The sequence below is a fragment of the Manis pentadactyla genome, chromosome 6 (genome assembly GCF_030020395.1).
Source record: "Manis pentadactyla isolate mManPen7 chromosome 6, mManPen7.hap1, whole genome shotgun sequence".
In the NCBI taxonomy this organism is placed as follows: Eukaryota; Metazoa; Chordata; class Mammalia; order Pholidota; family Manidae; genus Manis; species Manis pentadactyla.
Window position 1 is genome coordinate 24,405,789 of NC_080024.1, and position 27,913 is coordinate 24,433,701.

Genomic DNA, 27,913 nt, shown 5'->3' on the forward strand with positions numbered 1-27,913 from the left:
TAGAAACTCACTATTTTCAGAGGAATGAATGGATGATGAGGGAGCACATTATTATAATATTGCAGGGAAGAAGTGATGAAGGAGTCATCCACAGGGCGACAAGGAGGAGGGAAGGAGACAGTGAATTTGAAAAGCCTTCATGAAGATCTGTATCCAGTGGTAATCCCTTGACTGTGGGGTGAGGGAAGGGATAAGAGCTATTATGTCATCATCTTAGCATGTTCAAAAAGCTGTATTTTAGGCAGTATTTCTGGGATATGGTAGCACTGTGGCCACTGGTACTATCCCCATCAGGCAATATGGATCAGCCTCTGCCTTCAAATACCTTCTCGGTGTTTTATGCAAAACGTTTGTTTAAAAGTTTACTATTTATATACATGAAGTGTATGTATACATATATACACTTCATATATATAAAATATTTATATAATAAAATTTTCAATGAGTCATATAAGCAAGGGTGGGGCAAGAAAAACAAAAAGGAAATTATAACAGCCTAAGCTTCATTATTTTTAATATTAATTTGCTCATAATCTAATATGGCTTTGTATAGAAAAAGAAAAAGTGATATGATCCTGGCTGAAAAGCTGGTTTAATCAGACAAGTGAACTGATTTTCCATATTAACATTATAAATAAATAAATAAATGCAAGGATACAACTATATTGCCTCTTAATAGTATTTTATTTAAAAGTTCACAATTAGAGCACTTGTAGTAACAAAAGTTTTAAAGTGACACAGGCTGTCCTGCAGGGAAGACTTCACTTCCATGCAGAAGGAATGGGGACCTTGGACTTCACATGTGTGACTTTCCTAGAATAGGGCAGGACTCACCAGATCAACAGAATCCATAACCTGAAGGGCATGTGTAACTCCCGGTGACTCCAAAGTTGACAGGGGTGGGGAAGATGCAGTGGGGGGCAGATGGCGTGAATCTGAAGACTTCAGTTGGCTCAGGTTAAAATCCAAAGGAAAACAAGAACAAAACTCCCTCAGCGGTATCTACCACCTGCTGACACACCCTAAAACACACAACTGCAAGCCAGTGTCCTTTAAGGAAACCTGTACTTTAAAGACCTCTGCCACTTCTCAAATTCCATACTGTGGAAGAGAATAATGATACCCCTGGGTGAGCCAGATAAGGGAGAGTAATCATCAACAAGACAAACTCCATGATGGAAGGCTTCATAAATTAAATCCGTATTTCATTTCAACAAATGTGCATAGTATTCTGCCTTGTTAAAGTGTCCTGAGTGTGGCAGATGCTATTCATGAACAATGAAAATGGTGTCTTCAATGTCTATATAGCAAGAGTTCAGAAGATAGAGCAGCAGCTTTTTCTATCTTGATCATCATTAATCAGCACCATAAAATGTTAGCTGCAAATAAGCATGTGGGAAAGCTTAGGCCACCGAAAAAAAAGGCATAAGTAAATAGATGAATTCTCATGAAGAACAAGTTACTAAGGAAGGAATCTTTAAGTTTTTAAAAAGTGACAATTTAATTGTGAAAGAAAAGAATCTTAGGACCTAACTAAGTAAATGAAAATAACATTTGGTATCAATATTTGTCTCTGGCAAAGAAAGTTAGGAATCAGTTCCTTCAGATAAACATGTCTTCGGTTGATCTAGGAAGGGAGCTGGGCATCTACTTCTCTAGGCCACTTTTCCAGCACTGTACTGCCTGTAGTGGAAAAGACTCTTGGAGTCCACATCGCGGGATTTCTGCACAGCTTCGGCAAAAACCTTGGTCACCTGAAAATGTAAGGGTAGGAATCTTAGCAACCCACATGATAGGAAAGTGAATGCTTAATAATAGGAGTACAACATTACAGTTTCTGCTTCCAAATTCCAAAAGGGCATGGGATAAAGATACAAAAATCTTTATGTCAGGGGCCTTTCTCCTGCATCTCAGACCTCACTATGAGTAAGCTTATCCCCATGCCACACTGGCCAGCATGGGAGTTAAAACTGACTCAAGGGTAAAAATATGATGGGCAGGAAGTTCATGAGTCTCAAAGAAGACTTCTTCTCCCTGCGATAAATGGGGTGGGTCATAACTGAACAAGCCTCACGCAATCATTTTCTATGAACTGGACAAGGGTTTGCACTATATCTGCATCTTCAATTATCATTAATGTGCTGGTGTTATGGTGAGTTTCATTTAGATACCAGTGGAATAAAAGTTTCTATCTTTATTCCATGCCCCACCACACTTTTTATTTAAGGGATAATTATATGGGTAATGAGAGAAAGAGTCATGGCTACCCGGGGCTTCTGGTTATCTCAGTGGCTTGGTTACCAACTGTCTCGGCCATGACCTACCATCACAGCACCATGACTTTAGGTTTTATTTGGAAATTCTCCTACATTTGACTGTTATAAAAGGGGAGAAGAGAGATGTTCATATATGGATGAATGCTTATAAGAGAGCTACAGAAATAAAAACCCTCATGCAACCTAAGTTTGAGGAAAAGAACATACCTGGAAATTAGTGAGGAGAGCAATTCCACTGTCAACTGCTGTTCTCCGAATCACATAATTATCATGGACAAACTTAGTGTTGTTATTGGGGAGATTAATCACCAGGTCAATGCTGCCGTCTCTAATCAATCTGGAAGAATAAACAATATAAGTAAAAACTTGAAGGTGACAATATATATTTTAAAATAAGTTTTTAAAATACCGACATAAATTACTCTCTTGGCCATTCAAGTCAATGCCATATGGACTTGACTGTCACCTGCCCTCTATGCCTACATAGATGTTCAAATTACATTCATCAGGGGATTATAATTTTTTATTGTGTTCTTGAAAGAATTCTGGCAAAAGTCTAACAGAAAGTTTGTTTCCTATTTAAAAAGCTATCTATCCATAGTAAGAATTAGTAATGTGGTAGATATTTATTTACTTCAAGGAGGTATTCCTGCAGCACTGAAGGCCACTTCAGCCCCTCACTCCCACTCCCAGGCTAACCTTACCTCACTGCCTGCTTCCCAGTGCCTCTTGGCTGATGGTATGATAATTCAAGTCACCTAATTTTTTAATTAAACCATTCCATATTCTGTTGCTGGGCTGTTACACACACTGGGAGACATTTAAATGTCAAAAGCATGAAGTGGTGCTAATTATTGTTTTACAAAGCCCTAAGCAAGGGGCAATACCATCATCAGAAGTCTACTTAGGCCTGAACAATTTGCCCTTCTTTTATTAACTTACAATGATTTATAAGTTACCTTCTAAAGAGCCCTAACAAATATTATATTGCATAGTATTTTTATGACTTGGCCATTCAGTAGGCTATAATCTCCTGGTACATCTGAGGATTATCCCCTATGTACCTATGCAACATAGTTCTGTAAGCGTTGATGCAGTGGTATTCCTGAAGGCTCACACAGCATGCTGAAATAATAATGTCTTACAAAATCTAGTGATGCTACATGCAGCCTAAGGCATAATAACCAATGATCAAAGAACAGCGAATTAGGTAATTCAATGGATAAGATTATCATAGCACTTACCATAGATGCCTGCACATAGCAAGGGCTCAATAAGGGGACTGATTCACTGACACACAACCTCAGGGAAATACAGCTGGTCAGTCTTATACTTGAATATGCATATATGCACAATAGAAGTTTGATGTAAAGTATAAAGCATTGCATTACATTCTTCATGCCCATGACTTCATCAGTGAGATTCTGGCATCCATCAAGAAAAGAACCCTTACCAGAAATATTTTGAAAGATGCTACGTTTCACCATGTACACATATGGAATTACATGTAATATAATCATAGCAAAATTCATGAGAATGAAACTTTATTGTCATCTACAAATTTACTCATTTTAAATTGGCTAAGAGGACTTTGAAAAAACTTGCAATAAAGTGTTCATATCATGTCATACTAGTTCCCAAAGTTCACCCCCTATCTATTTTGTTGTCTCAAAAAATTCTGCCCAGTTCTTACTTTCTGATGGATGAAAGGCTGGGATTCTGTCCTTCCTGAGACGGCCATGCCACTGGAGTGGCAGGGACATTGTTGGCATTGAGCCAGTCTGACGTGGCTTCCGTGGCAAAGAGCTGCGTTTAAAATGGAAAAGTCAGTTATTCTATCACAGGGAAGGCTCTCATGGAGCAGAGAAGCCTACTTGGACACACATGTCATTTAAAACAGGAAGCAGAACAAATTGGTGAATACGAGAAGCAGTAAGATGTCATGAATAGAGATCTGGACTCATGGTCCAGAGTCATGGGAGCTTTACATTTTTAAAATACTTGCAGTGAAGAAAAATTTAATAACCTCAGTTGTAATTGCTTTGTAGAGGAAAAATACAAAGAAATATTCATGGCTGGAAATCCACTGTTATCAGATCAACAAAGCCCCATGACCACTGGCCCACCCTGAGCCTTGGGAGTCACTTTGTTTTACACATCCAGGCCTTGTGGGCAGGTATTAATGACAAAGAAGTTTTTCCTGTAATAGTAATAGCTGGAAACTATAACTATGTATGGAAACAAGAAAAAGAAAAACAGAAGATACATGGAAGTATGTTGAAATTTTGTCCCAATTCTGTGTAAGCTAAACTTTATAAGTTTTTAGCTGGCAAGTTCTATTGAGTTCATGGTAATTTTGTTAAAACTGAAAATTAGTCCTCTAATTGTTTTATTCCATCAATGTTTTGAAACTATTAAGTTAGTTATACCTTTCAGATTGAAAGGACATATTTTGAGCTATTTCATTCTCTCAGATTTTTTAATATTCTCTTTTGTGGGTAGATTTCAATGCTGACAGAGAACAACTTGGAAAAAAATTAATATCACGTACCTTGAAACCTTCATTGTGTAATTGTTCAGCCACACCAAGGAATTTTGGACGGAATGATTGCTGAAATTGAAAGAAATTAACAAAATTCACTTTGTAGATACACATGCTCTTTATTTGGTTATACAAAATAGGTCATTCTCTCACGCCACCATAAGACATAATGCCACATGTTAATGGGAGCTTTGTATTCCAAGACAAGTCTTATCTTTTAACCTCCTGTAATGATTATGAATTCTTATTTTCCAGTATAAAAGAAATTCCATCCACATTTCTCTCTGCTATCTTAACCTTTCTCCTTACCTTCAAATTCTGCACTCTCTATTTAACCCATTTAGGTTCTATCTGTAGGTTTAGGGCCATCCCAGTTCTGCACAGACACTTTCCCTGCTCAGGGAGGATTTATAGACACCAGGAGCTCAACACAAAGTCAGCCTTTCTGGATATGGTCCGTTCTATTGCTGTATTCTGACTGTGCACCGCCCTTCAGTAACTAGGCCCTGTCCTAGGAGCACATGCACAGCTCTCTGCAACAAGTCAATCATTTGGAACTTGGTTTTGCATTTATTCTAAAGCAAAGAGTAAAAGGAATGGGCTCTGGAATCACTAAACTACATGTCAAATGCTGACTTTCTCATTCATTCATAGTGTGTGCTTAGAAAAGTTAATGTCTTTGAGCCTCTGTTTATTTATTTTTAAAACAGCATGAGGATAATAGTGTATCTGATTCTTGGGGACTCCATGATTAACTGTGTGACCTTGAGCAACTTACCTAACCCCTCTGTGATGCCCTTGCCTCACCTATTAAATGGGAGTAGTAACAGGATCCACTTCAAGGACTATTGTGAGAATCCAAAGAGCCGATTTGGAAGCAAGCACTATGGAAGTGTTAGTACAGTAACTTAGCAGTTACTTGCCCACTAAGAGATATGACATAATAATTGTTATTATTAAAATAATTGCTCATTCAACCTCCCAGACACTGGATTCCTGCACCCCAGTTCCAACCTTGGGTTCCTCTAAGGGTTGTCATACAACACAAACCAACTTCCTCCTCACGTATATTTCCAGATAGGCTTCCCTAATGTTCCATCTCACTGTTTAGATATTTTCTTAGAGCCCATCATTGTGACCTTTGTAAAGCCTCAACTGGAACTAGTTTCTAGGTCCTGCATTCCCTAAACTCCTTCCCATTGCCATCAGGGTTCCCCAGTTCTGAATACACTTCCTCCCTGTGACCAAAAGCCAGTATTTGCAAGACAGTGGTTAAGGTGAAAGAAAGCAAAGCTAAGTAGCTTACCCAAAGATTAACCCCTGACCCTGACCTCACTAACCTGGGTGTCTAAGTAACTGAACTAAACAGAATATGAAAATCATAGAAAATTAAAAATATATCCATTTGGCTTTAAGTGAGAACATTTTGACTGTTTTCCCTCATAAAAGCTTTGTAAACAGCTGATATAATCTGATTACTTTAGTAAATGTTTTGTAATCTATTTAGTTATGGTTGAAAAAAATCATGGATATGATGTTATCTCATATTTCAGAAAAACTAAGAATTGTGATAATGAAACACATCAAGATTCTTGTACAATTTTGATAATGTTCAACTCATAAAACCTCCTACTATTTACTTGCAGAGGCTTTCTCAGAACAGATCTAAATTCTAGGAAAAGACCCCAAAGAGTATGTTCACATATAAATTTATTTCAGATTCTGGCCCTCTCAATCCCAGAATGCAATTTTATGAGAGGGAAGTATTGGTGAATAGAAAAGATAAATGCAACTGGATGAATCTCAGCTAAGGCAGGCTCAGGGGTTATTCATGACAATATTCTAGAACATGAACTGCAATCATGCCCAGATAGTAGCTTTCCATTCCCACTTAGGACCAAACAGGAAGAAATGGGCTTAAATGCAAGAAACTCAGGGCTGGACATAAAAAGCAAAATAAGTAAATATAAAATCAGAGAGTAATTCAGTGACTTTAAGGCAATTTAATGAGGTATGTGGCAGTCTCTTTAAGAACAGGTTAGGAAGAACAGGGCAATTGTTTGTTCAATGATTGTTCAAGTTTGATTCTGCTTAGGAAGCAAGGGACTGAATTAGATGGCATTTTGTTTTCTACATGTTTTAAGATTCCTTGGTCTACAAAAAAATATACATGAAATATTCAATGAACTTCCAAATTCTGTCACATCCACCTAATATGTAACAGTGCATTGTGACCTTCTGTTAAACCTAGAACGGACAGGTGAGCACCAAAGCACATTAGAAGACTCAACATAAAGGTATCCAACAATACTTATGGATAAATTGATACATTAATCATGTACTGAATGAAATATTCTCAATTTTTTAAATTTTCCCCTAGCAAAAAACACCGATAATATATGGCCATGTGATAACAATGATCAACCGGTTTTCTAAAATATCATTTCATAAGTACAGTAGTTTGCAAAATGTGGTCCCCTGGGGAATCTGCATCACCTGGGAATTTGTTCAAAATATGAAAATTTGAGTCCCACCCCAGCTCTATGGAGCCAGGGATTCTGGGAATGGACGCCAGCAATCTGTATTAGCAAACCTTCTGGGTGACTCTGATGCACACTTAAGTTTAGGAATAGGAAGGAATAGGGAAGAGAAGGGCCATCCTTCCTCATTTTGCAATTTAAGGTGAAGATGCATTAACCTTGGCCAAAGTCACAATGAAAAATGTTGAGGGAGGAGTACTAGAATGTAATTTTTTTTCTTTGCCATTTTAAAGTAAAGTAAGTCAGTAAGTCCTCTAAGACCTGCAGACACCAGTCAGAACCTCATTATGGAGCTGCTGCAGTGCTGTCCCCCAGGTGGAAAAGATAACTATCCTACACGACAGTATTGGCAGTTCCCAACCAGGGAACCACTCTGCCTTCTGGTCTGGGGTGTTGGCTTTCATAGCCACATTATAAACTTCTGTCAAACGTGTATTGAACACTTGTGACACATAAAACATCCTCTCTACAAAAGGAAATTACAGCTGTCAGCTTGCATCTGAGTAGCCCCAGATTTAATAGCCAATTGAAAATACCTGGGTAAGAAACCATTTGTTACTAAAGGTGAAAAGTACAAGCTGATGTATTTCCTGGAAAATATTTATAAGAAAGAAAGTCCTTTAAAAATGAATATACATATATTCAGGTTATATATATATATATATGTACATATATATATATATATATGTCTTCCAATTATCATTTTCACATGACTCTAACTTCTGGCTGCAGAACAGAAAGCCACATTAACCTTGTGCGATGCCTGCGGACTCCACAGGGAAGTCAGGATTGACAACTCCATGGTTGTTCCTAATGATTCCGTATTGAAAATAAAAGGTTATTCATGTCACTTGGAGTTGTCTTTTTCAAATAAAATGCTTGCTTTGTGTTTCTGAGCAAAGCTGAGGCGCAGATGTCAGGATGGCCTCGCCACTCCACAAACATCACTGAATAGCCCAATCAGAGGGGAAGAAACAGCAAGTGCTCTTGATCTACTCCAGAGTAAATAATTTTTTGTTAAGGGTGTTCCAGAAAACTTCACAACAAGGCAGACTGTCTTCTCAGAGCAACTAAAAATAAGTCCTGATGGGATGAAAGGAGGCTGGAAATATTGTAAGAAAATCAAAGATGATTTTGTTGCCATATAAATGTGCACTATGGTTTTCCTATATTAGGATCTATGCCTACGGAAAACATCTTGGAAGAGACAGGATGCACGTCATAGTTAAGATGACAAGGATCCTTTGACAAAATCTAAATCTTGGTTTTTTGTTTCCAAAGTCCTATTTACACAAAATTAATGGTATGACTATTTCAAAGTTCCCAGGTAATTTGACCCATAGGATTCAACTTTGGGAGAACAGAAACAGAGGATCTGTGTGTGAAAAGGAGTAGGGTGGGAAAGAGAAGAGAAATAAAAAGTTAGGAAAACAGCAGTATAGTGAATGATTGTGTGTGCGTACACACACACACACATGAAATCTGTTTACCAAATGTTGAAAAGTAGCTGATACTTGCTAGTAATAACTTACTATTAAAATATGTGTTAAACTACTAACAATAAGAAAAAAATGTTGCCTGGCTCAGTCACTTGTCCCTCTCCTGGGAAAAATTTCTCCTTTTCCCCCATTTTCTCTTGCAGCCTATTGTGAAAAATTAGTGAGTTAAGGTATCTTCTATTGAATCTTTCTAATCATAGCAGACAGATGGGGAGATGAAGAGAAATGAAGACCTTTACCTCCAGTAAACAGCATAGATAGTGACCATCCTCCCCATTTACACATAAAGGGGTAATAAAGCAAATTATTGCAACAGTGCCAGCTACCACGCTCTTCTGTGAGTCTACACATCAGGCTAGATGAATGTTTATCTTACGATTCAAAACACAATTTGGTTGTTCTTTCTTGGAACTTCAATACATAACTAACTGGCTTCCCTTGTATTTGCTGGCCCTAAACCATTTACGTATTAGCAATACCATTTTAGGTTCTTTTCAGTTCTGACTTTATATATTCGAATGAGTTTATATGACTTCTTCTGACAAATGGAACCATGTTAAATGAAATAATTTTAAAAAGGCACAATGTATCCTGAAATAGGGAACCCTAATTACCCTATCCACAGCTGCTTACAAATCTTGGGTAAAAAGTTGAGATTAAATTTGGTTCCATCCTAGCTAAGAAGATGCACAAAGAGTTTTATAGATATTAACTCTCTAGTTAGTATACTCTTCATATTGTTCAGTTAAAATTATACTAAATCTTTTTAAAAATCACTATGAATAGAAATCTTCCATGTTGTAATGGAGAGACTCTGCACATTAACTGTTGATGATAGCAGCTCTTCCTTGCCTCCCATGTAAAGTAGGTCAGAAAATGAGTCCTGTCTCTGGAGGCTTAGAGTCCTGCTGATCAACTTTACAACCACTGCAGATATTAAATACAACTTTATTAAATATTTCTTTAAATATACTTTTTAAACTTTGTAATGAAAACACACATATTTAAATCCCTAATGATATGCATTCACGCATGCACAGGGAAAAAGTTCTTTGCGATAACTCTATAGTTGCTAGAACCCTGATTTCTTTAAAGAAGAATATATTGAAAATTGAAAGGTAGAATTTCAATGGACAGAACCTCATGGCTTTAAAAAAACGTATTTTTCCCTACAAAACCCTTTTTTTTTTCTACAAAGCAAAAATTCTGTTCACTGATGCCAAAGTCACACAAATACTTCACAGGGATCAAATTAATTTTTGCTTCACATTTCCCTGCAGCACTGGAACCAAACAAGGCACAATTTTATACATCACTGCCTTCCTAAACTGGTATTTTAAAATGTTAGCAATAATATGATTAGTTGTGAAGATGAGATCTAAGGGCATGGTCTCCTCTGAATGCCCCCAGGTCTCACATTAAACTTTAAGCCATAACTGGAAGTTGGGCAAATATTCTTCTGCTTGTGACTTTATAATACTTAATACCCATTTATAGCACGATGAGTCTTTCATATGGCGTGATGCGTCTCTAAACTGCCATTAAGCTTCGCAATTGCAAGTCATCTTGTTAGCCTCTGCTCTGACTGTGCGCCATCGCCCTTCTGGTACCTTTATAAAGCAAAATCCCAAGTTGCTCTTTGCAGAAAGTTCTCCAAGGCCACTACCCATCCAGTCCCCAGAGTCTAATTTGCTGATATTAAGATACCCTAATGAGATGGCATCTATAATAATCACCCACTGGTTTTAGAATACCTGGTACTGTTTTAATTATATTTTTATTGATTTTTATGTAACCACGCAGGGTGTGAGCTTATTAAAAGTACAGCAGGGGTGATGTAAAAGATCATCTATTGTTTTTTTAGGATCTGAGAATTTTACTAATCTCAAATGAAAGTGAATGACCAGTTGGGAAGCATCTAGTCTCTTTCAGGAAACTTAGAAAAAGAACAGTTTGTACATTCCTACAATAATTTTCTCAAGCAGTAATAGAAGTTTCCTGACTACCATTTTGCCCTAAGATTTACATTTAACTTGCAATAATAAACCAATAGTGCCCTTTCATTGTATAAAGACATTCACTTAGAATTATTTCACCCTACTTTGACCAAATAATAATATTTCAAGAACCTCCACAGTATGTGCTATGTTGACTTCCTTGAACACATTAAGTTACTGCCTCTAAAGAGCTTTTAATTAATTGCAGAGTGTCAGGTTGAGAAAATTTTTCAAGTAATTCCTATGTCTTCTTCAACTCTGAATCTCTAATTTTTGGACACAACCCCTAACTTACGGTGGTTTGACTTTTCTTTTCTTTACAAAAATGGTGCAAAAGCAATAATTCAGTAGAAACCATACTTCAAATTTTGAATTTGGGTCTTTTCATAGGCTACCCATATGTGGTCCAATACTCTCTCAATATGCTGGGCTGGAGCCCAAGCCCAGCTCCCAGTCAGCCATGCAATCATGCATGTAAACAACCAATTCTGTACACATACAATCATTCTGCTTTTCACTTTCAGTACAGTACTCAGTAAAGTACATGAGATACTCAACACTTTGTTATAAAATAGGCTTTGTATTAGATGATTTTGCCTGACTGTAGGTTAATGTAAGAACACATTTAAGATAAGCTAGGCCAAGCTATGCTATTTGGTAGGCTAGGTATACTAAATGCATTTTTGACTTATTGATATTTTCAACTCAGGATGATATTTATTGGGAACCCCATCATAAGTCAAGGGAGATCTGTAGCAGAAACTTGAAATGTGAATGAATGAATGAATGAATGTAAGAAAAGAAGAAACAGAGGTGAGGAGGAGATAATATGGCTTCAGTTTGGGGATATGTTGAGTCTGAGACATTCAGGTAGAGGTATCCAGCAGATTGTTGGATCCATGGAATGGCTGAGAATGAAAATTTAAAGGTGATAATTATAGATAGGAGAGTGGATACTGCAGACAGATGAGCCGGCAAAGGGGAAAGTCAAGAAGTAGAGACAGACATAGAGAGAGAGAAAGGAGAGATGAGCTAATCTTACGGAAAGCCTATGCTCAGGGGCTGAGGAAGAACTAAGAGCAAAACTGTAGAAAAGATGTAGCAAAGAATAAAAGAGAATCCTTTTTAAGGCACCTAAAACCCCCTTTCAGAACAAATGCCCATTCACTCAAGACTTTTGCTTTTTGTCATTTTTTTATTTATTCAGTTACTTGTATTGGCTGCTACGGTGGAAAAAGGCAAAAGTCAGAGAATATAGAGAACAATGTCCATTCTTTCTGTAAGTTGTGGTTTTCTTTAGTGGAATTTAGATCTCCCTTCTTCTACACCACGAACAAGATGCTTTCCCCTAGCCACTCCCAGCTCACATCCATGGGCATACACACAACCACATACTACTTACCTGGATTCCAATCAGGATACCTTTCTTTGGTAACTTAAATCCTGTGGAAAGCATCGCCTTTAGGAAAGCTGTATGAATGCCTTCACCAAAGCAAGCCACCTGTTTAAGGTAAATGAAAAAAGAAAAGAAAAGGAAGCAAATAATAGCTGACCACCTTTACCAACAAGCAAATACAAATGGAAAGCCCTTTACTCAGAGACTCCTTTACTAGATTTTTCCTGAGTTGCCCAAAGACCACACAATCTGAATCTAGGAATTAAAAGGCTGGCCAGGGAAGGTGTATCTTATGTTTTTTAATTAAGCATAATGAATGAATAAGCACTTCTTTCTCTATCCAACAACACTCCATGGAGCAACATCACTGGATTCTACTGTGAGTAATTTTGATACAAATAACAGCTTCTGGTCCATAATGTGGTGAGTTACCATATGTTAATATGACTTAATGTTTAAATAACAGTCCATGTCCTGTCTGCTATGCAGCAGTCCATGAATTCATGGGTCAGTAGCACAAATGCATTAACTGCTGATCAGTTGGTTATAAGTCATGGCATTCAGCTCAGGAGAAAGCCTTCTGAGAAATTCAATAAATGAATGAAAATCTCAAAGGAGCTTGTTCTTTTTTTATCATTTTCATAAAATGAACCATAATACCCTGCTACTAATCCTGAATACTGCAGCCATATGTAGGAAGCAATTTCAAATTACCAGATGATGGTAGGACATACAGAAGCTTCATGTAGGGTAATGTGCTACAACACAACTAAGACAAATGGCCACCATAACTATAGAATGAGTGGTATATTTGAGCATGATGGAAGTAGATTCTGCCATGCACATCATCATTTGGCACAGTTGCAGGGCTACCATTACAGTAAATAACACTGATGGCTAAATTCATTCTTTAGGCAAATGACTCCTTACTGTGAAAGGAAAGTTCTCATGACTATGAACTTCAGTCGACCACCAGCACATGCTGCTTTTCACTCCAGAGTGAATATTTTCTTTAACCAACTTAAGTAACATCAGCCTAAGTTAATGGGGCCCAAATTCTACTAAAAGGACCTGGACAATCCCATTATAGGTGCAGATACAACACATAAGAGATTTTAGTAGTTTTCTACAAAAAACTGGGGAGTAGTCAGATATTCAAATAAAGGTTAGCACTAACAACCCTGCCCCACTACTAGGAAAATAAAATGTCCCTTACCTAGATTAGGGGCGAAGGGTTCATTCAGTCTCACAACAAACCATCTCAACATTGATGTCTCTGTGAAGCCTGAGATCTCACTAAGCTAGAATTATTATTCTTATTTCAGTCATAAAATAACCTTGTAGCATCACACTTAGTGACACTTGGAAATATGGCTCTAATAATGGAAGAAGAATTATCTCTCTTTATACTTCTGAAATAGATACAACAAAGGGGGAGCTGAGTTTCTAATCCTTTCATATTTCAACAATTCCAATAATATATGTCTGGAGGCAGAATGGACCTAGGCACTGATAACAGATTTGCCACACTAGAGGAAACAGCATGGAGGAAAACATCTCTTCCTGATTTGAACCCCAGAATGACTGAAAACAGCCTTACTGAGTGACCAGGGGATGAAGAACAACCCAAAGAGCGCCTCCTCAAACAGCCAAGAAAAGCAATGTAGGTCACTTGTTTTAAATTAGATTTTCCCACCTATTAAATTAAAAGCAGCAGCAAAGGGGCTAAGAGAAGGCAATCATCTGTCCAAATACAAACAAGATAGCCATTTATTCCTCACTGCCTGCATTCCTGTCTCACTTGGCTTCTCATCACAGATCTTGCTCGTAACCAGGCAACCGCATCAAACATCACACATTTATTGCAATTAAATATTTTCCCCTTTCATGTTTTCCTTAATACCAAGAGGAAACAATGATGCCTCACAGTCTGATGTGCACTGATGAGACTCTGAAGGTTGTATCTAGTAAGTCTGTCAAGGGCTAGGTGATTCATAAAATGTCCTGACACTGACATGTAGGGAACTTTCTAGAATCTGACAGCTCTCTACAAGAAACACATTTTACATTCTTAAAGAAAATGTCAGCTTACATGAGGCCCAAAACAAGTGAAGAGGGACATCCAGTGGCCAGTCCCATTATAGTTTTTGATAATCCCCAGGAGGTTAAATTTGTTTTGAAAATGATTCTGGTATTTTGCATATACCCGCAGATTCTCTGATATTTAGGCCCATGATCTTTCTAATGCTGTGCATTCATTTTACCTATTTCTAGTAAAAATCCAATGATCTAAATATTGGCAAGAGGGGAAGGAGAGGTGCTGTTATAGAGAGACCTGAGAATCTTAGAATAAAAGATAGATGCAAAAGATATTTACTTGGACCTCTAGAGAAATACTTGAAAGATATTCTCTATGGATAATGTGGAAATGAATTAGGGATACATATATTGTATTGACATATTGAAGTTTCCATAAGTGGGAATTCAGACGGGTCCACAAAAATAAAAGATTTTTCTTTAGTTTGAAATTTGTAAGCCCTGTCACACTTACTCAGAGAAAGAAAGAAATTTGTGTCCCCCTTACCACTTACTAACTCTAATATATTCAGATCATAAAACCACAGATTTCAAAGTAGTTTTAATGGAAGTGTCCATGACTCATTAACTAGTTACCTCTCCAGTGGAGGCCATCTCACATCGTAGAATTGGGTCAGCATCCCTCAACCGGGGCCAGGAAAACATTGGAGCCTGTCAGAAATAACAGTGAGGAAAAATATGTGAGAGAAAAATAATAAAAGGAGTAAGAGAGGATAAATATATTTAGCGAATCATCCCTCACAGGATTCATTTAGGCTATGGTAAATCCATAAAAAATATCTTTGGTCCAAGCATCTGACTTGAAAAATAGCTTTAAAACTCTGTTCCAAGAATTTTGTGAGCTCTTGGCCAAAAGCTTGGGTTAAATAACCACAATTTCTGTAAATAGGGCCCCTGTGACCAGCCTAGGCCAGTGTTTCTAATCTGGCCTACAACATATTCTTACTGGAGAGATTTCAAACGAAGTCTGTTGGGCATTGGTCTCTGCAGAAACAGAGTTCAAACACATTTTTTTCTTGGTAGGCTTTTGAAACATTACTCTTCTTGTTTTGATCACTTGTACTTATAACAAGCTACCTTGCCAGAAATGGCTGTCTGTGGGCTGACTTCTGAGACATTCAACTGTTGTTGACACCTCTTAAAGAGCTTTGAAAATCATTCTGCATAGAGACACTTTTGCCCAGAACTTTTATATAAACTAGAAAATAGATAGGAGTGCTTTTCTTCATTTATGTTATCAGTGCAATTCACAAAGAACCAAATTCTCATCTCTTGCACAGATCCGTTTGCCTAGTCTAGACTCCTCCCCTTGATCCTGGCCCCTCCCAAGTTATCACAGGAACTCTAGCTTGGAGTTACTTCACTGGGTCATCTTATGCAATGTATTATATATTCCTCTCTCCAGTGTGTCTATACCATCATCTATTGATATCCACCCACCACACCAGAGTTATATTAAGATTGACTATGAATAAGTAATTTGAAAAAAATTAAGTCAAGATTCACATACAATGATAACTAGGAAAGAAGTAAACTGGAAAATGCAGTGCATTTTGAAAAATGAATGTCTACCCATCAATATTGTTTTTAGCTGTAAATTGTTTCATACACACACACACACACATATATATATATATGTGCATGCATATGGGTATATACTCCTGGGTCTATGAATAAAGAAACATGAATTTCAAATCATATAGAAAATCTCCAGTGGAAAGATATTTTTCAGAGCCTTCTATTTTTTGGTCTCAAACAAAAAAATCCTATTATATATATTCCCACTGAAAGCTTTAACAATTTATGTTGTGTCATAATTTCCAGGAATGAGATGCCACCCTTCCCCAACATAAAGAGTGGCATTCCATTGCAATGCACTGTAAAATCTAAGGCACCCTAATTATTAACTTAAGTAAGATTAATAAATATTTCTTTTTTGTTTATACTTCAACTTAAAGCTTCCATTGTAGAAGTCAGAAGTCAGTCTCACCTCTAACATAATTACTTGAGGTCACCAGAACACATAGGAATGGAAATATTTTGAAGGTATCCAAAATATGAAAATGTCACATAAATATATTATGCTGTATAAATTAATTTCATTGTCTGCTTCATCTAAAAAATTCAAATATATTTACGCAATATCTCACCAGTCCTCATGCCTGTCCAGTGAAATAGTTAAATAATTATAAATACTTTGTGTATAGGCATTACTGAGGTAGATAGAGGAGCACAATGGTTTTATTAGTAAGGTATTATTATAAATAAATAAATATATATATATATATATTAGACATTAGTGAACAAACCTTAAATTTTCCTGGTCACTCTTGATAAAAGTGCCATCAGTTTCATTACCCTCATGACACCACTATGAATAGCAACTGTTATCTCAACTTTTCAAGTGGAAAAATTGTGTCAGTGAAGAAAATAGGAACTAAGCAGAGATGGCTAAGGTACTAAGAATTTAACCAACACCACATGGTAACAGTGTTAGAAGATTCATGCTTTCCTGAAGTCTCAGCACAATTCAGAAGGGGCACAGTCAATCCTTATCCTAACAAAGCATGCCCAGAATTGCTGTTTACCAACTAAACTGACACCATCATGCATCAGCTGTACAAACATAGTTTCTAATTCACTCAGCTAGTGTTTGAAGTTATGTAATTCTAAATGATTTCTTAAACATTTTTGAAATGCACAGTTCACATAAAGTTGCCTCAAGTGCAACTGCACTGCATTATGCAAAAGAAACATCAGAAATCCCTAGTCCAGAACTTAAGTTGGATGGTTCATAAAATATTGAATTATTTTTTATGAAAAAGTGTTTTTGAATCTCCTTGGAACTTAAAAAATGAGGAAAAGTTTTGGAAATTGTACCTTAATTGCAACATAGTCAGCAGGAATTATGGGATGCTCCAGTGTTGGGAGAGGTTTCTCATCAATATTCTCTCCAATCATCACTTTGGTGGCCACATCAATGAAGTCTACTCCAAGTGTCTTGGAAACAAAGGGGAAGGATCGAGAGGCTCTCAGATTACACTCAATCACCTGGAGAGATAACAAAATTCAAAAGAAGAGAGAGGATGGTGAGAGCCAATGACAGCATATCAGTATTCTCCCCGCCATTTGGGTTCTAGCTGCTCTTGACTGGGGACCAGCTCTTGTTTTGCCAGCCTCTCCTTTTCTCTTCATTGCTTGCTCTTTGGCTAACTGGTTTCTTTTCACTCAGTATCTTTGAATTCTGACTTTCTTCCATCCATTTTCCACAATTCCATCCCTACATGCTGCTGACAAATTCATTTGAATGCAGACCTCAGATAGTACGACGTCCCTACTGAAAACCTCCACTGACTCATCAAGGTGAAGGCTAGTCCTTGAAGGGCTTCTATCCCCTTGCCTCAATATATCCCTCTTTGTCAACTTATACCACTTTCCTGGCCCCAATCTTTGCAAGTTTACCTGCCAGTATTTCCCTAGAAAAATGATCTTGCTAAACTCAATTAGTCACTGTCTCCTAAAATGTGTAGAATTTTTGCATAGATGTTCTATGTGTAATGTTCTCTCTACCTTCCTTTACTTGTCAAAATCCCAGCCAATCTTTAAAATCCAGATAAAAATACAAAATCTTCCTTGAAACCTTTTATGATCCACCCAAAACCAGGCATATCACCCTCAAATACCACGCACACATTTGCTTGCATGTGCTGACACACACATACACACACACATACACGTACACTAGAAAATACAGTCTCTCTGTTCTGTGACTCAAATTCCATTTTTTCGTACATTTCTTCTAGCAGCTATTATACTCTAACCTATAATATTATTACCTACAAATTCATCTTTTTCCCAGTCCTCATTAAACTGAAGAACAAAGAGAGCAGAAACTGGGCTTTATACATCCGTGTAGCCAACATGACTTTGCTGAGCAGGTGCTGAATCAATATTGGTTCCTGACTGGTTAACTTAACAGACTAAGTTAATTAAGACTAACCTAGCTGGTTTCACATTTTCAGTTTTTTTTGGCAAATAGTATCTAAGACAAATTTCTCTTCTGGGCAAGTTGTGAAGCAAAATTTGAGAGCATGTAATTTATAACTAATCTACACATTCAGATGACTTTATGATGGTCACTGTATCCATCTATACTATACTGGAGGAAGCAGACAGTGATCTTCTTTCTGGCAGAACAGAGGGGTTTACAAAGCTGTGACTGACACATCAGTACCACTAAGAGCCTGTGCTTTCAAACAAGGCAGGATTGTATGCTGTACAACATCCCACACTCAGACACACACAGCTGCCGGGGTCTCAGTTGCTCTGTGACTGTGTCCACGGAGAAGATTACCAGAGGGACACAAACTACCGTGACCTAGCACAGCGGTGGTGTCCTCTCAAGCACCTTGGCTTTTCTTACCAGGACATCATTTCCTTTGACAAGAAATTGGACGTTGAATGGGCCAGAGATGGCAAAAGCCTTTGCAATCTTTCGGGTAGCATCTTTCACCTAGATCAAAAAAATGTAAGTTGGTCAAAGGATGGTAGTACAGCATGGAGAATATAGTCAACGATTCTGTAACATCTTCCTACATTGATAGACAGTGACCACACTAGAGGGTGTGAAGATTTAATAATATGTGTAAAGGTTGAACCACTGTGTTGTATATTTGAAACCAACATAAGATTGTATATCAATGATACTTCAATTTAAAAAAAAAGACAATGATGTAGTGTTAAAGAGCTTACCATGGTTTTTAAAAAAGGTAAAGCACCTTAAATTTACATTTCTTTAATTTCTCTTTACTGAGCTACACCTTCACTAATAACAAGAGCAACAACAACAGCAATAATAGTAGAAGCCACTGTTTGGCTTCTGTTAACAGAATAATAATATATACTAAATAGTCACAACAAGATAGCAGGAAAAAGAACAAATAATTTCACAGAATTCTGTTTCTGCCAAATCCCCCTATCCACCTACAATTACACAACCTGGTTTTACTTTGAGGGCTAAACAGAATCCTTTCAGTGTAGTTGCTTCAGCACCAGAAACTACAGTCCAGACTCTGTCAATCTAATGACCTACCTGCTGAGAAGTGCAGGACCTGAAATTACATGGTACCGGAAAGAGACCAGAGGAAATCTCTCTTATGTGCTCTTCTGTTGCCCTGGAACTTAACAGGGTAGATATTATGGCCTAGGTGTTTCCTTGCAGGGAGGCTCTGCATGTCATATACAGGATTTTCCCATATCCAAACCAGAGCCAGAAGGTTCCCATGCAAAAAGGGAGCACTGACTACAGGAAGCAAGTGCCCCCCATTCATTACTCTTACTAGAGTGGTTCAGCAACTTAGTTACAAAACGAAGTCGAGTCCATGACACACTGAGCTCTGAGAGATTTGGAAAAATCTGAGCTTTTGAGGTCATTTATCCTGACATGAGAAACTGAAGCACTTTGGAAATCCAGGGATGTTGTTCTTTTATGCTGCTGGTGTTATAAAGCACCTTGCTACCTTCACATTCTAGAACAAGGTAAGGCCTTCAGCACCAGCCCAATGTACAGCTAGCCAGGTAGACCTGCCTACATTCTGATGGCAGGATTGCTGGAACAGCTCACTGAAAAGGCCAAGCCTGCCTTAAAATACCTGAGGACTAAAGGAACATCCACAAGAGGTATGTTGAGAGGGTAGTCTCTGAGAACACACCTAGCAATGCACATTGGGTACTGAGGCAGGATCATCACTCTTGGGAAGGTCTTTGAAACTGGTTCCAAAAGAGGGTTGAAGGAGACATAAGAGAGCGTGCTGGTTTGAGGCGAGGGAGGACAGTGAGAGCATCGGCTCCAAGGGCTCCCGCAGGACCGCTACGAACTCACTTCTAACAGGGAAACACTGCGTTACATGCTGCTCACCTGTCAGTGGCTCTCAGACATGAGGAGCACCTGTTGAAGTGGTTCACCAAATGTGGTCCCCAGACCAGAAGTAAGAGCATCACTTGCGCACTTGTTAAAAACCAAATTCTGGGGCCCTGCTCAGAACTACAGAATCAGAAACCGGGGATGGGGCCCAGCAATCTGTATTCAACAAGTTCCCAGGGGGCTGTGATGCACACTAACGTGAGAGGGCCACCACACTAGCTAGCACACAACTGCACAGGCTCCAAAAGGCAGCACAGGAAAATGTTATCTTTAAAATATGCAGCTGACTCAGAGCAAGAAAGTTTCCCTCGTAATTAAATTTTACCTGGGGCATATCTGACATTGCTACATAGTTGAAATTATTTTTATCTCTGTCTTTTCCCCTTCCACTTTTATTTATAAATGATGACCTTTTCAATGGCTCCTTGGCTGATGGTTTGAGTAGGCAGCATCAGAGTAGCGTCTCCCGAGTGGACACCTGCATCTTCCACGTGTTCAGAGATGGCGTGGGAGATAACCTGGCCAAAAGAAGATCAGGAAGAGTTGTCAGGTACCTACTTCAGTGAGGCTACTGCCTCACCACCCCCTTCATTCTAACAGATGCTTTGAGCTCTAACCAGGTCCTTCGCTCAGTCCCTGCTGAAAGGAGCAGAAATCAAACATTTCTTTCCAAGCCTCCCTGTGCAGTAACAGATCGCCCCAGGGGCAGCTGAGGGTGGCTGAGAGATTACGTCCCTCTTCCACTGATTCGAAGGGTTTTAAGTAATAGGAAACAAGGACAACTAAACCACCTCATATTGACTTTTAAGAACAGACAGGAAACTAAAGCATTTGGGAGGCACTGGGGATATCATTATTCTTTCCTTCCAGGTTAAGTTTTAGATACTAGAAAAGAAAAGATGGCAGAGGTGAATATCTAGCAAGGTAAATGTCATCACTTAAGTGGACCAGAAAGAAGACTTAAGATCTAAAGCTCAAGGGACCCTTAAATTGCAATCTGAGAGAGGAGGGAAGTGAGAGGAAAATGCTGGTGTCCTCTTTTAGAGGTAATGAAACTAAGGCAATAGAAGAACAAATAACCCAAGGACATGTGACCACTATGTGGCTGAGTCAGGATTTTGAACCCTTATCAGCCAGACTCCAAAGTTTACGGTCTCAATCACTATAACTTGAATGTTAATAATATGTGTGTCTGTGGGAAATGACAAAGCTGAGAGTTGGGGAGAATAATTGGATGACTGTAAAAGAAATAAATTACAGAGAAGATTTGTTAATCAGATTTATAGATGACTTAGAGCAGAGTGACAATTGAGTCTCAGTAATCCTGCTGTCACTTAGGAGCTCTGTGACCTGGGCAGGGTAGTTAACATAAGTACGTGGTTTCTGATAAGATGGGAGTAAGAATGATATCTGTCTCATAGAATGTTTGTAGGGATAAAATAGAACACATAATACAATGTCTGGCATGATATTTAGTGCATAATAAGCACTTACATTTTTTATAGTGTCTAGAAAGGGGGAGGTAATAGTTCCAATGAGTTCTGAAAAAATCATACTATATCTGAAGTACTATGTCCATTTCTGAGTGTGACTGTTTAAAATTATGTGAATAAGCTGGAATACTTCCAAAAGAAGGAGACCAGGATGATAAACAATGGATGATGCCTGAGAGCAGCTTAGGGCAAGAATATATTCTAGCAAGTTGGAGCCAAATCAGGCCCACAGACCAGCATTACTTTACCAGCACCATATCTGAAAAACAAGAATGTCTCTAAGCCAGTCTTGGATTCTCCACTTCCACATGGGTATGATCCCATTCATCCTATTTTATATCTCAGTCTCAAAAACTTACAATGTTGAAAGGGGAAAAGATTAAACATATGCTCTACAACTTTAGAGTCCAGGGGGGTCAGAGATGAAAGTTCTAGGGAGGCAGACTTTAATTTAAGAGAAGGAATATAAGAGATTCAAAAGAAGAAATAGATTGTGTGTGTGTGTGTGTGTGTGTGCATGTGTATAAAATCTTACAACTTTTCATATTCTGTATCACCAAATAGTTAAACAGAAAACAGCAGACCACTTTACAGGGGTGCTGTGAAGAAAATTCTCATCCTTGGTGAGTGGGGGGTTAAAACAAATGATTTCTAAGGATATTAAATTCAAAATTATATGATTCTGCGATAATAAGTCATCATTACTATATATATATATCTTTAAACAACCTTACATTCTGCTGTTAATCTTGAAGACAAAAAAAATGACATACAAAGAAGATTTAGTATCTGCAAAGTCGATGAAGGCCAGCTTTTTATCTTTCCTTATAGCAAATAAAGTGACATGGACTCCCCATGCATAACTTCCCATATTTCAAGATAAATCATAAATGCCTTATTAGTACAACTAGTAAACTAAAGGGAAGCCTTCTTCACATTTCCATTCCTCCCTAAAGTCAGAGGCATTCATTGTATTAGCAGTACAAGATGTGATATGGTGAGCCAATTTTATATTATTTCCCTTATCCACCTTTCTCTGTTTAGTTCTGTCTTTATTAACCCAATAAAAAGGGGGAGGCTGGGAAATCAAGAGAGAAGAAAAATAAGGGACTCAATTAGGAACATCAGAAAGAAAAGTATTGGATGTTTTTATAATACCCATTGAAACATAAAAGCAAACCCACAGACAAAAGAAAATGAGAGAGAAAATCTATTCAAAAAGAATGGTGAGTGCAGGATGATAATTAATTTTGAATATCATCAAAGAGATGTTCTAACAGTATGAAACACAGGCGGCACAATACCCATGACACGACTGAATTGTCAGTGAATTTGAAATTTTTTTTTGGCTGAGCAGCTTGTCCTCCATTATTAGATACCTGTTTGGTAGAAATCATGAACTCTCATCCGTGTTTTGTTTCAAAGTTACCAGGAAAAATCAATGCGATGGGAAGCAGGAGTAGGAGAAATGAAGATAAAGTACTTACTCTTCCATCTTTGCCGACAGCATCCATTTCTACTTCCCGGGCCCCCTCAATAAATTTCGTCAGCACCACTGGGTGTTCCTGTCGCCAAGGAAAACATGAGGGCAGAAGCTTTAGTGAAATTTGGTGTAGAGTGCCAAGTAAATCACGTACCTTAAGTAAATACCAGGGCAAAACTTGCAAAAAAGCCCTTAATGCTAAACGCACTACACAAACTCATTAGCCAGTCTGCTTTGTAAGAACAAAGTCATTCTCTGCTAACAGTGAGGCAGGGGGTCTTTCACTGAATGCTCAGTGAATTGAATACGAGCTGTGAAATTTCAAATATACAATTCTAGGTGAGTTAGATAACAGAGGAGGCTACGGAGAGGGCTCAATTGGGCATCTTTTTTCTGTGTGCAGAGTTATGAGCAGCTATTTCATTTATGATTGTATATTATCATTGGTTCCGGTTCTTTCTTTCTTCCCACACTTAGCTTTTCCAAGCACTACAATTTCCTAAATCAGTTCTCTATACGAGAACTGTGGAGGGACTTAGGAGAGTAGCATTTTGTTTCAGTTTTTCTAGGCCAAAGACGGAATCCTTTTCCTGGAATTGACGTGCCTGAAGCCACTTCTAAAGTGTGACGTTTGCAACTGCAAAATCAAACATTTTTCTTGATTGTTCTTAAAAGTTCCATCCTTTCTCTTTCAGGCTTCTTCTCTTTCCTGAAGTTCCCCCCCACATACAGCTCCTTCGTGACAGTGTGGTGGTGTCCTCCACATCCTGACCACTATTTGCTTTTTCCAGACTTAATGAAGAGCTCCATGGCTTAGGCATCTCCTTTTCTACATCCTGTCAGTGTGCTCCACTTGCGGTTTTCTTTGCAGATCCTGCTTTTACCTGTCTCCATGCTCCTCCTCCAAATGCACACTACCTTCTCACCTTAGCTTCCTCTTTCAAATCTCAACTGACCTTTCAAGGCCTGACTCAAATGCTGCCTCCCCCTGCTGTCTTCTCTGAACATCCTTTTTTTCTCTAACACAAACCCCTTTTGGCCACTATCATTAGTTCATTTCATGTATATGTGTTAAATTTAATTTATCTTATTCCTTTAACCGAACACTTTAAGTAGAATTGATTTTGTGAGAAATTGAAATAATCAGTGTTTTATGGCATAAATAAGCTTCACTCTTCTCCAAATTTATTTTAAATGAGGCAAATTTCCACACTTCCTTTTCTTCAAAGGCCTATGGGACATGCAACTGTTTATTAGTTGGAAAAAAAAAAGATTTCTTCCATCTCTGTTCCCTTTTTTTAAAGTACTGGACGTTTACTATGGCAGGCCTGGTAGAGCTTTGCTGTGACCTATGAGGGATTTTCTTTCTATATTATGATGATAATTGCATGACTTCAAAAAATGATAGAGGCTGGCAGCTGTCTTTGCTTCTCTAGACAAGCCTGAGACAGGCATTCTTGTTCAAGGGATTTCTTGAGGGACTTCAGAGAGCAGAATGGGGCAGCAGGAAAACCTGGTAAGTTTGTGGTCTCAGTGGAAAGCTGGATTCAGCCTTATCCCCCAGGGACCTCCAGGCCTTAAACTACAGCACAGAGTCAGTCCCTTCTGGAGGCACAGGTCATTCACCGTCCATGTTTTCAGGGTGATGGCACATCAAGGGAACTTGCCCCCAGGTTGGTGAGGCCCCCATTTGAGAATAGGTCTCCGGAGGTGTGCAGCTGGGAGGTGTCGCCCTCGGCCCCAGCAGTGAGGGGACAGGGGCTTCCACATTATAGGGCTCTGAGTGGGGCTCACCCCCATGACAGCATCTGCCATCCTGGCCAGCTGAACAAATCTATGAAATAGTTCTTACTATATTAGGAATAAAGTTTCTTAATAAATTTCGCTCTTTTGGCATTACACATTGCTGGCCTCCTTAAAACCCTTCCTTCCTCCGGTGTCCACAGACCGCCTCTCCACACTTCCTTCCCAGGCTCCTCCGCGGTTCCTTCTCTCCTCAGTCCGTAAGTGCTGGCATTCCTCTTGCCTCTGTGCCCTCTCTTTGGTGATTGCTTCTCAAAGCTTCAACTAAAATAATATGCTATTTATTTCTAATCTATATTTACATCTCTGTTTCTAGCTGTGATCTCGATCCTCAATTCCAAATCTATACTAACACAGTTTTCAAAGCATATCCCCTTGGATTCCAAATAGGCACCTCATATTCAAAAGATCAAAAATTAAATATATGATTTTCCCCTCCAAAATTTCTCCTTCTCCAGCATTCCCTATTTCAATAACCAGTGCTGACATCCATCTAGTTGTCCAAGGCAGAAACTCAGGAGTCATCCTTTATCGATACCCTTTTACCCTCCACCTCCCATCCATTCACTAATTGCCTGCAACACACATCCACAATATTTCTCAAATGCATGCACTTTGCTTCATCTTTTCTATCATTACTCTGATCCTAGGTACTGTCATCTCTGCCCTGAGCTAGAGCAACATCCCCCTAACTTCTTTCCATAAATTCTGTCTTGCCCCAGAATTCATTCTGTCTTACAGCAGTGATCTTTTTAAAACAGGAAATACAACGAAAATCCAAATTCATTATAATGACTGACAAGGCTTTCTCTATCTGCTCCCTGATTACTCTGTCTACATCTCCACCACCATTATAACAGACACTCCCTACCATGTTGGGTGTCCAGCCATATAGTGAACGCTTTATCAGTTCCTAGAAATTCCATCTATTTCTCAGATGAGGGTCTTTACACATGGTGTCCTGTCTTCCGACTCGCACACACAATGGAAAACTTTCATCCAATTAACTCCGAATCAACCATCTTAAATTAATTTCAAAGTCCCTTCTTTGGGTGCTGGACCCCAATACTGTTACGCTCTCTCTCAGTGCCATGTATTTGCTTATTGCAATGTTCATCATATTTGATACCAATTATTTGATATCTGATGTCCCTTGCAAAGAAGGTCCTCTGTGAGAGCAGAGACTATCTATGTTTTCATGAGTATAAGCCTGACCTTGAGAGCAATGACATTATATAGAAGGTGCTAAATGTGAATGAATATATACATAGATGAATGATGGATGGGGGCTGATTTTACTCTAGGTTCACTGAATTGAGTATCTTATTAATAGTGCATGGGTATACACTATTGAGCATATGAATTAAGTATCCCAGATTCTACTCTAGTTTGATGGGCAGACTTGAACCAGAAGGTATTCATTCAGTCAGGACATCTCTATTATAAAACTTTGGTGCAGGATGGGTTCTATCTATATGCTTGCAGAAAATTTTTTTTTTATTTTGTAAATATTCTACTAAGCAGAGGCCCTATGACAGCCAGTGGTCCAGGCAGAAGAGACTCATCACTCACATGAGACCAGGCAGGTCTAACTGCTGGTTTCTCCAAGAGGAGTGTGGCAGGCCCCCTGGCAGCAAATAAGGCAGATGTGAGTTCAGTCAGTGTCTGCTCCCAAGCACATTAATGAAAACTGGGCCACCGGAGACATTCCCTCCTCGGGTACCTGATTTTCATGCAAAAGTGAATTCAAAATCCACTTGGTTTTCTTTCTTTTATACTCATTGTCTTTTCCCACTCTTTATCCTCATCCACAGTCTTTGCCGTCCCAATGTCCTTGGGGAGCAGCCACCACACAAAGGGAGGCCCAGCCTCATGTGTGCAGCTACAACCCGTGTCTCTATTCTGGTGTGAAACACCTCTGATTTCACTCTCCAGCTCCCTCCAAATTCTACTTGCCTAACATCAAACTCTTTTCTATGAGTTGTGTGTGTGTGTTTTTTTTAAACATCAACGAGCTTTTGAAAGCTTTTAAAAGGAAAACATTACTTTCATCCTCTGCAGTACATGATCTGCAGATCAATAACCCCACTGGGTAAATCTTAAATGGATCACGCTGAGGTAATGCCAAAGGAGAAAGTAAAAGCTGGGGGCAGTGGAGGAAGGTGGTTGAGTTGCCACAAAATTATAAACATTTTTATTAGCTGACAAATGGAATGTACCAAAATGAAAAAAAAAATCAATAGGCGAGTGAGGGGATTTACCATTAAAGTTGCAGGACTGGCTAAAGCAAAGGCTTTCCAGGTGTGAGAATTAAAAATCAGGAAAGCCTTCACTGGTACATGATGAGCACAGTGGGGCCATCCCTGAGGCTGGGATCCCAGGGATAACTTGACCAGCATCTACTCCTGAACAGACAAGGATATGTATCCAGCCTGGCTCCGGGAGTCTAAAACTATATACATGTTGCATCAAATGCACACTGGTCTTTCTCTTCTCCCAGTAACCCTAAGGATCTAAATATAATTAAATGCATTTAAGTTTTCTCATTCCCATATATAGGAGACAAGTGAATAGAACAAAAAAGGAAAACCATCCTCACAATGTAGAGTGAAAAGAAAAAAACCCTATGAAGCTTGCAATTAACAGAAGGAAACAGAACTGTACCTGAGAGACTCTAGTGGCTTCCTCTAGGAACTTTTTCATCTCATCTTCAGAGAACACCACATTCATGGCAGACCCACTGGGAAAGGGGGGGAAAGCAAAACAAAACAAACATACGAAACAGGTCAGTTTCTTTTAGCACTTTGGAAGTATGGCACACTAGACTTGACTGCTTCTCAGAGCAATTCCAGGCAACCTGTGGT

The 27,913-nt window shown here is 38.6% G+C and overlaps 1 protein-coding gene across 1 annotated transcript in view; it reads right to left on the reverse strand.

Moving 5' to 3' along the window:
* Positions 1 to 665: 665 nt before the first annotated feature.
* Positions 666 to 27,913, reverse strand: part of CPS1 (carbamoyl-phosphate synthase 1) — a 117,512-nt gene continuing 90,264 nt past the window's right edge. The window contains exons 28-38 of the mRNA XM_036926789.2: positions 27,714 to 27,789; positions 23,251 to 23,328; positions 20,681 to 20,788; positions 18,771 to 18,860; positions 17,228 to 17,398; positions 14,924 to 14,998; positions 12,257 to 12,355; positions 4,828 to 4,887; positions 3,970 to 4,082; positions 2,484 to 2,613; positions 666 to 1,754 (exon numbers count right to left, since the gene is read on the reverse strand). Of these exons, the coding sequence (XP_036782684.2) occupies positions 1,656 to 1,754; positions 2,484 to 2,613; positions 3,970 to 4,082; positions 4,828 to 4,887; positions 12,257 to 12,355; positions 14,924 to 14,998; positions 17,228 to 17,398; positions 18,771 to 18,860; positions 20,681 to 20,788; positions 23,251 to 23,328; positions 27,714 to 27,789 (1,099 nt within the window). The 3' untranslated portion in view covers positions 666 to 1,655. The remainder of the gene's footprint in view (positions 1,755 to 2,483; positions 2,614 to 3,969; positions 4,083 to 4,827; positions 4,888 to 12,256; positions 12,356 to 14,923; positions 14,999 to 17,227; positions 17,399 to 18,770; positions 18,861 to 20,680; positions 20,789 to 23,250; positions 23,329 to 27,713; positions 27,790 to 27,913) is intronic.